Source organism: Nilaparvata lugens, chromosome 5 (genome assembly GCF_014356525.2).
Source record: "Nilaparvata lugens isolate BPH chromosome 5, ASM1435652v1, whole genome shotgun sequence".
NCBI lineage: Eukaryota > Metazoa > Arthropoda > Insecta > Hemiptera > Delphacidae > Nilaparvata > Nilaparvata lugens.
Window position 1 is genome coordinate 65831315 of NC_052508.1, and position 15344 is coordinate 65846658.

The following is a 15344-nucleotide window of genomic DNA, read 5'->3' on the forward strand; positions in this document are numbered from 1 at the left end:
TGAGAAAAAGATAGGTAAAAACAGAGGAAGATAAGGGAAGAGAAAGAAGTAGATAGATGAAAACAGGGAAAATTAAGGGAAGAGTGAGAAGAAAGATAGGTATGGACAGAGGAACATGAGGAAAAAGAGAGGAGTAGAAAGGTGAAAACAGGAAAGGAGAAGGGAAGTTAGAGAAAAAAGAGAAAGAAAGTGAGAGAGTAAAAGGAGAGCGGGCTGACATTGAAAGGTTAAGTGTGAAAACAGACCTCAAACCATACTTACCAAATCGTGATACAAGAACGAGAGAGAGTAAAGACTAGACAAATAGGAAAAAAGGTGGGGAAAGAGGGTGTAGCTTTGGAAGAATAAGAAGAGGAATAGGAAAAATTGTTAGGAATAGGTGTAATTGTTTTGTGAGAAAGTGAGAAATTTAGTAGGAATGAGTAATGAGTGAGAAATGTGTGGGAATAGAATGTGATAGTGTGGGAAAGACATTGAAAGAAAATATGATATTATAATGAAAGAGACAGAGTGATATGAAAAAGAAAGAGAGAAAAACAGAAATACATCAATATGAACGAGTTAAAAAGTAAGAACGAGTTAACGAATAATTTAAAGGAAATAATAGTGGAGAAGGAAAGAAGGTAGATAGGATAAGTGATAAGTGAGAAGAGAGAAGAGGGAAAACTGAAGTTTACGAATTACAAACTTCTATTAAAAATGCATCTAATTAGATCAAATTTCAAAGAAATATTAGTATATGAAATATGAAAACGATGATCCAATCTTTACACGATGAAGTATAAAAACATATAGGGTAATATAAATAAATAAATCTAATTACCCTTTTTAAAATCAGCCCTAAAGAAAAAGAAACAATTTGAGGGTAATATAAGTACGCGATAATGGGAAAGACTGTTGTACTGCGGACTCGCTCATGAGGGAGAGAAATACTGAAGAGAAGAGAAAAGCAATAAAATCGAGAGCTTGAAAAAACTTTCACATTGATAATAATCATTTCGATGATGTACTTATTGTATGAATGAATAAAGAAAAAATCAGAGAATGAGATAAATTATCTATTAACTTCAACTTTTTATGGACTTTTTTATATCAAAATTTGGGAACAAAATAGTTTTGGGCTATGCCTATTGTTCTTTCCTGATCATATTCATATGAATTGTAATTGTTTTACAAATAAACAAATTTAAATTTAAATAAACCAGAGAATGAGGGATGTGAAGGAAGAAAGATGGTGAAGCAGAAATAATTCGGCGTGGGTTGAAGTGGATGAGTACTGTCGAAAAATAGTAAAAGAAAAGGGGCGTGTCTGGGCCCATAAACCCTCCAGTGCTTGCGGCTGGGGCAATTTATGAACCCCAAACCACGGTCACAACTTGACCTCTCCCGTTCGATTTCGACCACAAGAATGACTTGTGACGTCACAGCTTTGGTTCCGTTTCATCGAACACAATAACACATGAAAAGAAAACGAAGTTCAGGGAGGAGGAAGGAGAAACAGTGATAATGATGAGAAGAGGAGGAGGAGAAGGAGGAAGGGGAGGATGTGGAAGGAAAAGGAAGAGAGGGAGGAGGAGAAACAGGAGGAAGAGGACGAGGTGGCGGTGATGAGGAGGATGGGAAGGAGGAGGAAGTGAGGGAGGAGGAGAATCAGGAGGAGGATCAGGAGGATGAGGAGGAGGAGTGGGAGAAGGAAGAGATAGAAGGAAGGAAGGGGAAAAAGAAGGAGGAGGAAGAGATGAGACTAAGGAGGATGTGTATGGTGAAAGAGAAAGAACAAAAACAACAACAATGAAAGCAAAATTGGAAGATGAAGAAGAAGAAGAAGAAGATGATGATGATGATGATGATGATGATGATGATGATGATGATGATGATGATGATGATGATGATGATGATGGACAAGAAGAAGTACAACAACAACAAAAGTAAAAGTAAATTGGAGGAGTAAAAGGACTTGCAGGAGAATGAATAGGAGGATGAGTAGGAGGGGAAGACGGAGGAAAAAGGAAAGGTGGAACAGTAGAGAGAGAAAGAGGAGGTCGAAGAGATGACGAAGGAGGATGTGGTAAAGGAGGAAGAGCAATAATAAACGAAAATTGAGAGAGGAGAAGAAGAAATAGAAGAGAGTGAGAACCTAAAGTAGTCTCATTAATATGGGAGTTGAAAGAAGAGAGAAAGCATTTGTCGATATTGAGTGGAATTTTGTAGGTGAAGAAAAATAAAATGGAAAGATTAAATTTTAACAGAATGAAATACTTTGAAAAACTAGAAGGGTAAAATAAAAAGATGTATGAAAACAATTGAGGTGAGACGATATACAGTACTTATATAGTACGAGATTATATTTTTTCATCAACTACTAACTATTACAATCAAACCAAGGAGAGAACTTGTAAAAATATTATGCAAATACTCATCTTGGCTGAGAATTCCGGGATAAGATTCAAGGAATACAGGGATTTCTAATAACTCAATTTTACCTAAATACAAATTCATAATTAGGTCCTGATAACCACAAAATACGAAAAACTACATACTCTATATTATAAAATATAACTCTTGATGAAAACTAGAAACAGAACTCGTATAAGAAACGAAAATCAACGCCTAGAACTAATGAAAGATATGATTGAAAAAAAAATAATAAAAAGGGTTGAACAGTTGTAGATTGGTCAACAATGACAACATTAATCATTTCTCCCCAGAAATTCATGCATCGATAATTTACGATCCACAAGGATGTCAAGCGACTCCACGCCGGTTAAAATAAACAAGCCTTCAGGTAACACCGTCACTTCAATTTCAACTGAATTGTTTGAGAGTTTAATGAACGACTTCACGAGGGACTGGAATAAAAAGCTTGATGGCTGTCTTAATGATATCAAGGGAATGATAGGATCCGGAGAGACAAAGCACGAAGAGCTCAGGAAAATTGTTTCGCAACAGAGTAACATAATCGAACGTCAACAAAACCTCATTGACTCACTCAGAGCTGATCTTCTAAGCACTCAGCGTCGCCTACAAACGGCCGAGGAAAAATAGACGAGTTAGAGCAGTATTCGCGGCGTAACACCATTGAGGTTCACGGAATACCTGAAACGCATAATGAGGAAATAATGGACACAGTGAAGGAGGTGGGAAAGTCGTTTGGCTTCAATATATCTCCGGACATGATAGACGCCTGTCACCGTCTCAAGCCATTCAGAGAACGAACTGGGATGAAGCCGACACCCTCAAGTATACTGGTGAAGTTCGTGAGGCGCCGCGACGCTGATCTCATGATGGAGCTGAGGAAGAAGCAGGGCATGATAAGAAGACACATGATTCGAGGATTGGATGGCCAGGATCCGGTTTTCATCAACCGTAGTCTGACGGCGGAGAGGAGGAAACTCCTTGGTTTGGCCCGCCAGCTGAAAAGGGACGGCAAAATAAACGATGCCTGGGTAGATCATGTGTGCAAAATTCGAATTAGAAAGGAAGTTGATGGGAGGACTCTTGTGATACGGAACGCTGAAGACCTGAAATTTCCATCTCTATAGGACAGTTTTCCTATCAACTGATACAGCCTAATTGATTAAGTAATGTTCGATTAAGCTATGAAAAATAGTTGATTAAGTGAAACTTGTGAGTATTACAAAGTCTTCTTTATTAGCATTCAATCTATATAGAGCATCATTAATCTATGGAATAGGTAAAAGTGAACTTTTAATTCACATAAATACATTTTCGGAATTCTAATTAAAACTCTACTTTTCCACCCTATTTATTTTTATTGGTTCATGGCGGTCTGAATGGAAGTTTTCTTCAACTACTATACATTATCTTTTATCTTTTATATTTTTATCTTTCATTGTTCAGAGATTATTTTCTTCTATTCCCGTGTGATGAACAATTTTGAAGATATTGATGATTCACTCATATATGGTAGCAAGGATACTATTGAGGTAGATAATTTCTTTTCTTTCAATCCTTTTAACTATCATCAACAGGCAAATAGGCTTTTAAATGTACTGCATATGAACATCCGAAGTATTGGAAAAAATTTTGATGAATTCCTTTATTATATTAACAACATTAGTACTAGATTTGATGTAATTGTTTTAACGGAAACATGGTTGGATGATTCAGTTGGTTTTCATTTTAATATTGATGGTTATTCTTCTATAAATCAGTCTAATATGTACACCAAGTGTGATGGTTTATGTGTATTTGTGAATAATGACATTAAGTTTAATAAGATGGAGGTCAATATTAAATTTGTGAACTCAATAGCAATAGAATTTGAACTTGATAAAAAATGTTACAAAATACTAGCACTTTATAGATCACCGTCTCTAGACGTCAACGAATTTCTTATCAGCTTGGAATCTTATCTCCAAGCAGAGAGGTCTGGGGATTCTACCGTGATAATAGGTGACTTGAATATAAATATAATCAATAATGATTATCTAAGTAATGAATACCTTGGTGTATTGCACCTTAACGGATACAAATCATTAATCAATAAGATAACACGTTCACATAATCTCAGCAATAGTTGCATTGATCATATATTTTTTAAGACAAATTCCGTGGAAGAAGGCGATGCGTTTGCAACCGTCATAAAAACTGGTATAACTGATCATTATTGTATTACTTTCCATATAAATCTCACTTCTAATACTGATCACAACCATCCAGATAATAATAAAAATTCATTAACAAAAATTAACTATGAAGGGCTGATTGATGATTTGGGGAAGGAGAACTGGGATTACTTAGAAATGACTGATAGAAGTAACATTGATGAAATGGTAGACATATTCATTAAAAAATTGACATATCTTCTTGATAAGCACACTAGAAAAATTGAGCTTCCACATAGGAAGAGACCATTAAAGAAGTGGATCACTCCAGGCTTGGTAAGTGCAATGAGAAAGCGTGATAAAATGGCCAGTAAAATTAAACAACAACCGTTTAATGAGACCCTAAAAAATCAATACAGGATTTATAGAAATACATTGAATAATCTAGTCAAGAATGCAAAGATAGAATACTTTAATAACAAATTTCAATTGTACAGGGGAAATACAAAGAAGACTTGGGAAAGTATCAGAGAAATTTTAGAGATTCAGAGAAAGAGTGATATTGATCCAAACTTCGATGTTGAAAGATTTAATGAGTTTTTTGTCAGTGTAGGTAAAAACTATGCTGACAAACTAAGGGAAAATATAGTAAATGTAGAAACTCCAATTCCTTCATCAACTCCTCCTGTAAACAGCTTTTTTTTGTTTCAATTGTATCTGAAGCCTGATAATTGGGAATCTATCTGCATTGATGGGGCAGAGCTCCTGAAATTTTTACAGATATGGGACTTGTGGCAGTTGATAGAGCTTATCGATGACTATTTTAGGTATGAATTTGATCAAAATCGTTGGAGCCGTTTCCGAGAAAATAGCGAAAAACCCTGTTTTTGACAACATTTTCGCCATTTTAGCCGCCATCTTGAATTGCATTTGATCGAAATTGTTCGTGTCGGATCCTTATAGTGATAGGACCTTAAGTTCCAAATTTCAAGTCATTCCGTTAATTGGGAGATGATATTGATGATATTGGGGGAGATGATATTGGGAGATGATGGGTTTTTCAGTTCTAGTCGAGATTCCGAGCCGGCCGGTTGTTTTTCGCTCCGCTCCGCTCTATGATAAAACTGTGAATCGAAATTCGGACTGCCATGCTGAGTTAACTAGTGTTTCTAACTGAAATAGTATTAACCGAGTTAGATATTCCATACAATAGTTGAACTTTAAATTCTATTCCAAGTTTATTTGTGACGTGTTACTTCCTCTATTGATATGAGTTCATGTGGAAAATGTGGTCAGTCAGTGAGCCGTTCGGCTACCACTCCAAAACTTCTCTGCGAAACCTGTAAATCTTATTTCCACCTCGCATGTGTGAACGTCAGGGAAGAAGACCTATCATTCTTCAAGGATAAAGCATGGAATTGCTTGTCATGCATCGATAATTTACGATCCACAAGGATGTCAAGCGACTCCACGCCGGTTAAAATAAACAAGCCTTCAGGTAACACCGTCACTTCAATTTCAACTGAATTGTTTGAGAGTTTAATGAACGACTTCACGAGGGACTGGAATAAAAAGCTTGATGGCTGTCTTAATGATATCAAGGGAATGATAGGATCCGGAGAGACAAAGCACGAAGAGCTCAGGAAAATTGTTTCGCAACAGAGTAACATAATCGAACGTCAACAAAACCTCATTGACTCACTCAGAGCTGATCTTCTAAGCACTCAGCGTCGCCTACAAACGGCCGAGGAAAAAATAGACGAGTTAGAGCAGTATTCGCGGCGTAACACCATTGAGGTTCACGGAATACCTGAAACGCATAATGAGGAAATAATGGACACAGTGAAGGAGGTGGGAAAGTCGTTTGGCTTCAATATATCTCCGGACATGATAGACGCCTGTCACCGTCTCAAGCCATTCAGAGAACGAACTGGGATGAAGCCGACACCCTCAAGTATACTGGTGAAGTTCGTGAGGCGCCGCGACGCTGATCTCATGATGGAGCTGAGGAAGAAGCAGGGCATGATAAGAAGACACATGATTCGAGGATTGGATGGCCAGGATCCGGTTTTCATCAACCGTAGTCTGACGGCGGAGAGGAGGAAACTCCTTGGTTTGGCCCGCCAGCTGAAAAGGGACGGCAAAATAAACGATGCCTGGGTAGATCATGTGTGCAAAATTCGAATTAGAAAGGAAGTTGATGGGAGGACTCTTGTGATACGGAACGCTGAAGACCTGAAATTTCCATCTCTATAGGACAGTTTTCCTATCAACTGATACAGCCTAATTGATTAAGTAATGTTCGATTAAGCTATGAAAAATAGTTGATTAAGTGAAACTTGTGAGTATTACAAAGTCTTCTTTATTAGCATTCAATCTATATAGAGCATCATTAATCTATGGAATAGGTAAAAGTGAACTTTTAATTCACATAAATACATTTTCGGAATTCTAATTAAAACTCTACTTTTCCACCCTATTTATTTTTATTGGTTCATGGCGGTCTGAATGGAAGTTTTCTTCAACTACTATACATTATCTTTTATCTTTTATATTTTTATCTTTCATTGTTCAGAGATTATTTTCTTCTATTCCCGTGTGATGAACAATTTTGAAGATATTGATGATTCACTCATATATGGTAGCAAGGATACTATTGAGGTAGATAATTTCTTTTCTTTCAATCCTTTTAACTATCATCAACAGGCAAATAGGCTTTTAAATGTACTGCATATGAACATCCGAAGTATTGGAAAAAATTTTGATGAATTCCTTTATTATATTAACAACATTAGTACTAGATTTGATGTAATTGTTTTAACGGAAACATGGTTGGATGATTCAGTTGGTTTTCATTTTAATATTGATGGTTATTCTTCTATAAATCAGTCTAATATGTACACCAAGTGTGATGGTTTATGTGTATTTGTGAATAATGACATTAAGTTTAATAAGATGGAGGTCAATATTAAATTTGTAAACTCAATAGCAATAGAATTTGAACTTGATAAAAAATGTTACAAAATACTAGCACTTTATAGATCACCGTCTCTAGACGTCAACGAATTTCTTATCAGCTTGGAATCTTATCTCCAAGCAGAGAGGTCTGGGGATTCTACCGTGATAATAGGTGACTTGAATATAAATATAATCAATAATGATTATCTAAGTAATGAATACCTTGGTGTATTGCACCTTAACGGATACAAATCATTAATCAATAAGATAACACGTTCACATAATCTCAGCAATAGTTGCATTGATCATATATTTTTTAAGACAAATTCCGTGGAAGAAGGCGATGCGTTTGCAACCGTCATAAAAACTGGTATAACTGATCATTATTGTATTACTTTCCATATAAATCTCACTTCTAATACTGATCACAACCATCCAGATAATAATAAAAATTCATTAACAAAAATTAACTATGAAGGGCTGATTGATGATTTGGGGAAGGAGAACTGGGATTACTTAGAAATGACTGATAGAAGTAACATTGATGAAATGGTAGACATATTCATTAAAAAATTGACATATCTTCTTGATAAGCACACTAGAAAAATTGAGCTTCCACATAGGAAGAGACCATTAAAGAAGTGGATCACTCCAGGCTTGGTAAGTGCAATGAGAAAGCGTGATAAAATGGCCAGTAAAATTAAACAACAACCGTTTAATGAGACCCTAAAAAATCAATACAGGATTTATAGAAATACATTGAATAATCTAGTCAAGAATGCAAAGATAGAATACTTTAATAACAAATTTCAATTGTACAGGGGAAATACAAAGAAGACTTGGGAAAGTATCAGAGAAATTTTAGAGATTCAGAGAAAGAGTGATATTGATCCAAACTTCGATGTTGAAAGATTTAATGAGTTTTTTGTCAGTGTAGGTAAAAACTATGCTGACAAACTAAGGGAAAATATAGTAAATGTAGAAACTCCAATTCCTTCATCAACTCCTCCTGTAAACAGCTTTTATTTATATCCCACAAATTCGGTTGAAATCGGTCACATAATTAATACTTTGAACAGCAACGCGTCTCCAGGTTTGGATGGATTCACAGGTCACTTTCTCAAACAAATATCTACCTATATTATAAGACCCTTAGAAATAATAATAAACAATTGTTTTAGTAATGGATATTTTCCTAAGCACTTCAAAACAGCAAAAATTATTTTAATCCATAAATCAGGTGACAAATCAAACCCTGCAAATTACAGACCCATTAGCTTACTCAGTAACTTGGCAAAAATAATGGAGAGACTTCTAAAAAAGAGGTTGATGGACTACCTGAATAAACAAGACTTCATAGCAGCGAATCAATTTGGTTTCCAGTCAGGAAAATCTACTAAGGATGCTGTTATGTTGTTGACAAATATAGTAAACACAAATTTCAATAAAGGGTATAAAACTGTAGCGATATTTCTAGATTTAGCTAAAGCTTTTGATACCATACCACATGCAACTTTGATAAACAAGCTCGATGGTTGTGGTATACGTGGGTTAGCAAAAAACTTAATCATAAATTACCTGGAGGATAGAATGCAAACAATGACCTTCAATAATAATATAGACACACGTAAACTGACAAGTTTTGGGTTACCTCAGGGAACAGTATTGTCTCCTTTGTTGTTCCTCATTTACTTGAATGATCTTGTAAAACTAAATATCCCGAACATCACCAAAATATCTTTTGCTGATGATACGGCATTAATATTTGCAGGTTCATCATGGAGGGAAGCATTTAAAAACGCAAATAGAGGCTTAGCACTGGTCAAGGCATGGCTGGATAATCACACACTCACACTAAACTTGCAAAAAACAAAATTCATGGCTTTCTCCCCAACTCAAACTGGTGAACCACCCGCAGACCTATATATTAAGATGCATAATCACGAAATTTCCGACCAAATCAGTGAGACAAATTGTTCGTGTCAGGCAATAGGAAAGGTAGATTTTATCAAATACTTAGGAATAATGGTTGATAGCCACTTGAAGTGGAATTTCCATCTTGAGTATTTGATATCAAAATTGAAATATCTAATATCTGTTTTTTACAAAATAAATTCTTTAAGAGATCTGAACATTATACGAACCATTTACCATGCCTATGCTCACTCTCTGTTCCAGTATGGCATAGAGGTTTGGGGTGGCACTTTTTACTCTCACTTCAATAGAATATTTGTTCTACAGAAACATATAATCAGAGCAGCTCTTGGAAAACCCAGGCTTTACCCAAGTAGACGTCTTTTTGTAGAGTTTGGAGTTCTAACACTGAGGCAGGTATATGTTAAAAACATCATCACATACTTGAATAGAAATAAAGATCTACTAACTTTAAATGCCAATCCCTATGACATCCGTCCATCAGTAAATAATTTATATAATATGTCATTTAATAGATTAACTGTAAATAGACATCAGTTCTCATTCTATGTGGAATTTTATGCCAACAAGGTCCCTAATAATTTCATTACCGGTAAACTTTCCAAAAAGCTTCTTATTGAGATTGATGAGTGGGTGAAAAAGAATATTTACTTACGCCTGAACTGATTTTGATGTTGATCAGGTTGAAATGTATATTTTTTGAAGTGTCAAAATCCTTGCGTTCATTGTCTTTCTTGTGTTGTGATTGAATACTTGATATGTCTGTACATTACTTCAACTTTGCTCTGAAGAAATAATTTTTCAATCCTAAATTTGTTCTTTTTTGTAAATTATTACAATATTTTACAATTTTTTATGCAATATTTTGTAAAAGCTCAATGACTTCATTCCTTCACACGGATATATATATATTTTTTGTTTTATTATTATTTTTTTTTTTCTTCATCTTTCTCTATGATCTAAATTTTTTCTTTCTTCAACACTCATCTTTCTTTGTCTGTTTTATCTGAGTTATTAATATTTAAGAATGTATTAGATAATATAATAGAATATACTTTTTTGTTATAATTAATAGAACTCACTGCTGGCGCTCAAGTTGTACTTATGCCGGCAGTGCCAAAATAATGACAATAGTGTGCTAAATATTAGGCCTAGTGATAAAAATGTTGTTATGTTATGACACTTGTTTTGTTTATTTCTCTTTTTCTTTCAATTTTGTTCTATTGTTTGCACATTGTTGTCTCTTTGTGATATTTTGAAGATGTAATTTGTTTTTGGCAAATAAATCAATACACACACACACACACACACACACACACACACACACACACACACACACACACACACACACACACACACACACACACACACACACACACACACACACACACACACACACACACACACACACACACACACACACACACACACACACACACACACACACACACACACACACACACACACACACACACACACACACACACACACACACACACACACACACACACACACACACACACACACACACACACACACACACACACACACACACACACACACACACACACACACACACACACACACACACACACACACACACACACACACACACACACACACACACACACACACACACATAAAGACCAATAACCAAAAACCAGTTTTTTGGACTCAGGGGACCTTGAAACGTATAGAAATTTAGAAATTGGGGTACCTTAATTTTTTTCGGAAAGCAATACTTTCCTTACCTATGGTAATAGGGCAAGGAAAGTAAAAATAACGAGCGAAGCTCGGTGCCCCGATATTAATTATTATTAAACGAAAATCTAGCTGTTTACACTGTTGTCAATATTTGCAGTAGCAGAAGTCTTCGGGGTGATTTACAGCATTCAATTTGGATTTTCGTTTAATAATAATTATTTTTCATCATTATATTTCTAACTTACAACACTGTCTAATCGATCGTTCCCAGATACATACATTTTCAACTTTCAGATAACCATCTCAATGTTTGGCTAATTTTTCCTTAGCTGAGCAAGAGTGAAACATTCAATGAAATAGAAGTAACAATTAGATTCAAATTAGGCTGTCAGCATTCCCTATAGGTAACACGAAAGCTTCCCATTCAATCATTACTGACAGTTCAGAGTGAATTTCACTATAGAACTAAAGAGCAGGGCATTTGTCAAAAAACCATTCGAATTGTTGTCATTCATAACAGCAACAAAATCTGTTTATTACAAAATCTAAACAAGAGCAACTACAAGAGCCTTGAGATTTTCGTTTATGTAATAAATGTTGAGAATGACAAGAGTTTCTCTTGTTGATGATTTGCGCACTTGGCCTTGAGGTGAGTTCAGAGCTCAGTACCCATTATTACCGCTCAATTTATTTCAATTGCTCATTTTACAGTTCTCCACGCTCATTAACAGAAATTTAGATTTTTCAATTATTTTGCTTTAACATAGATGCTTTGAGAGTGCTTGTATGAGATATGAGACTCTCCTAGAATATGCTTCAATAGTAGTTGGTTGTATCCAAAACATAAGTAACATTTTTATTATTATTTATTTATTTGTTGATATAATTACAAATCATATGAATATAATCGGGATAGAACAACAGGCTTAGGGTTCTATTATTTGTAAAGGCATCATTGCAACTACAGTACCTACACATTAAAGAAAAAAAATCAAATTTGGTATAAAAACGAGTACACGATTGTAAATACTGTAGAATGATCAATAATTTTCTGACTAGCTCTGTATTTGATATTATAAATGTATTTATAAAGTAGAATTATAGTACCTTTTTTGAAATTAATAGTAAAATAATAGATTAAAATTACAAATTATAACAACTAGTTTCAGTGATCCACACCATCTTCAGGTTTAAAAAAAATTCATTTATTTTTCTACAAAAAGGGTACTATACTTCTATTTTATAGATAAAAATAAGTAGCCCTGAATTCATACATTTTAAGAAGATATGAAATGTATATTTTATTCATGTTAGATATTGAATAAATAATACTCTTCATATCAACCAACCATCTTTATTTTTAATACATTCAAGACTAAACTGTTATTAACGTTCTGGTAAATAATGTATTTATGTAAAATACAATGTTATAATGTACAAATTATACCTAGACTTAAATTTAATTTTACCCGACTAAAAACAATAAATCTCACTGGATATAATTAGAATGCTATTTCAAGAAAAATAGTTTATTCAAAAGAGCTACGTGGATAATATATTCACTCGATATCGTATCATAATTCTAAAGGTGCGTACAGATATACGCGCTGCGAACATGAGCAATTCACTTTTAATCAGCTGACTATATCTGTATTTTTACAGAAACGGTAAGATACAAATATAAAAAGCTTGGCATCAGCTGATTAAAAGTGAATTGCTCATGTTCGCGGCGCGTAAATCTGTACGCACCTTAAGGCTCAACTCACACTTACGCGACTCTAGTCGAGAGCATGTGTTTCCAAATAGTGACACTCAGACCAGTCGATTGCTCGATTCTAGTCTCCGCGACGTCACCATTTGAAAACACAGTCAAGCTCTCGACTAGAGTTGAGTCTCTTCTCGACCTGAGTCGCGTAAGTGTGAGTTGAGCCTAGGTTCTATTCACGGGTACATCATTAATTTCAAACAAGTCTCACTATAACAGAACTAATTTAATGTAATAATAACTGAACTAATGTTATAATAACTGTACGGTAATGTTATAATAACTGAACTGCTGTAACAGTTTCCTGACTGACCTCACAAAAATCTCAAGATCTTTAATGCATTCAAATCTTCTCTATACTCTTATTTATCAATCTGTTAGCTGCAGGCAAAAATCTCATATCTCAGTCGATTGGCCGTAGGCGAAATAAGATTCACTCCATAGTCTATAAGATGGGGGAACACGCAATAAATACGAATAGGACAAGAGTCTTTGTTGGAAACCAATTGAACCGCAACCCAATCATCCTTCTCGCCTCTCTTCTAACGGTAGTCATCGCTCAAGGAAACAACAAGGCGGCAATACGAGCAGGAAAGAAGCAATTCAATACTCCGACGCAATCAATTGATTTGTTACCAGTACCATTGCTACTGAAGATACTACTGAGGATAGTACTGAAGATAGTACGGAAGATACTACTGAGACACGATGTGGTTTACATTAATATTTGAGCCAGTAAGAACAGATGAATCTATCGTGTAATATTGTTTGAATCACTAAAAAGATTTTGATTTGGACTGTAGTATAAATTTGGAAAGGGACAGATTTGGGCATAAGCCTGTTTTGCCTTCTCACATAATTGTACATGACATAAATGAATAAGCACATTATACTTCAATTAATCAAGTAAGTAAAGGGAGAAATTAATTGAATTCGATGGGATCAATGATCAAAGATCAGATCAATACGAATCAGTGGAAAGTCGCAAAATAAACATAGATGAATAATTCAACATTTGAAAATGATCCTATAATTTTATATCTAATTTATTAATTAAAATTATGAAAGTTTGGAAATAAAAAAATACAGAAGATAAAAAACATTACTTACGTTTGTCTGAAAGATCCCCATCGTCTATTGGGTAGATTTTCGTGATTACTGAAAATGAAAAATAGAAAAATAAGCAAAGCATACGCAAAGTAAATGAAGAACAAAAGCATTAAAATAACAGGCGTGAAATAGGACCAAGAGAAGTGATGAATCGAACAGCTAAGGTAGAGAACAGAATGCTCCCAATAGTAAAGGAGTAATGAAACAATGACAGAATAATATGATGTAAAGTCAAAGTCAGGTCTAAGAGGAAATGAAAAATTCTGAAAAAATAACTAATAAACTTGTAAATTACAGTTTCCTGTCTTCGATTCTACTGAGAATACAAAACAATTTTCCAGTTTACTTGGTACATGATAGAAACTAGTAAATTTAAACCAAGGTAAGCTTCAAAACACAGCTACAGGTATCATTATTTCAAGAATACTTTTCAAGTTTTGGAAGTGAAAGGAAATAACTTCCAAAAAAGATGAAGAAATTTGATTTTTCATCAGATTGATGCAACACTTACTTTCAATAATATCACAAATCAAATTTGATTAGTTTCTCAATTTGTGATATTTTATTGTGAATTGTAAATTAGCAGATTATAAAATTAGAACACACTTCTCAACAAAATTACGAATCTATCAATTACTGAGTTAGTAATTAGTCTATTATTAAGCGAAAATCCAAATTAAATGCTGTAAATCACCCCGAAGACTTCTGCTAATGCAAATATTGACAACAGCGTTGAAACAGCTAGATAGTAGTGCCATAGAGAAACAATAGCGTAAGTAGATATCCCATGCTATAGGACGTATATGTCGCAACTTTTACTGTTATCTCAAGCCGATAGTCCACGTAGTTCTTTCCCTTTATCGGATCTTGACGTTTCAAAATCAATCACTCACTCCGATATTCAATAAATAATGGTTCAATTGCAGTAGCACATGAGTACATCAGATTCATTACATCGTGTCAAGTTCAAAAATAATTAAGCCTGGTTTTCACTAGTAGAGCTGGTGGTCGAGTAACTGGCATACTAACTCTACTGAGCTAACTCTAGTCTACCATAGAGAAACAATAACATAAGTAGATATCCCATACTATAGGACGTAATGTCGCAACTTTTACTGTTATCTCAAGCCGTAAGTCCACGTAGTTCTTTCCCGTGAAGCTTTGTGACGCTCGTAGTCTCTCATACTGTGCCGTTCATACACTCTCACCCCAACAAAACAGTAAAAATCTACAGTAATCGGCTTGAGATAACAGTAAAAGTTGCGACATAAACGCCCTATACCATGGGATATCTACTTACGCTA

At 34.8% G+C, this 15344-nt stretch overlaps 1 protein-coding gene across 4 annotated transcripts in view; it reads right to left on the reverse strand.

The window, feature by feature from the left end:
- The window catches only part of LOC111047403 (rab11 family-interacting protein 4-like), a 297989-nt gene that overhangs the window by 105989 nt on the left and 176656 nt on the right, over positions 1–15344 (reverse strand). For all 4 annotated transcript variants that reach the window (XM_039429081.1, XM_039429079.1, XM_039429082.1 and 1 more), the window contains one exon: positions 14041–14088. In XM_039429081.1, the coding sequence (XP_039285015.1) occupies positions 14041–14088 (48 nt within the window). The remainder of the gene's footprint in view (positions 1–14040; positions 14089–15344) is intronic.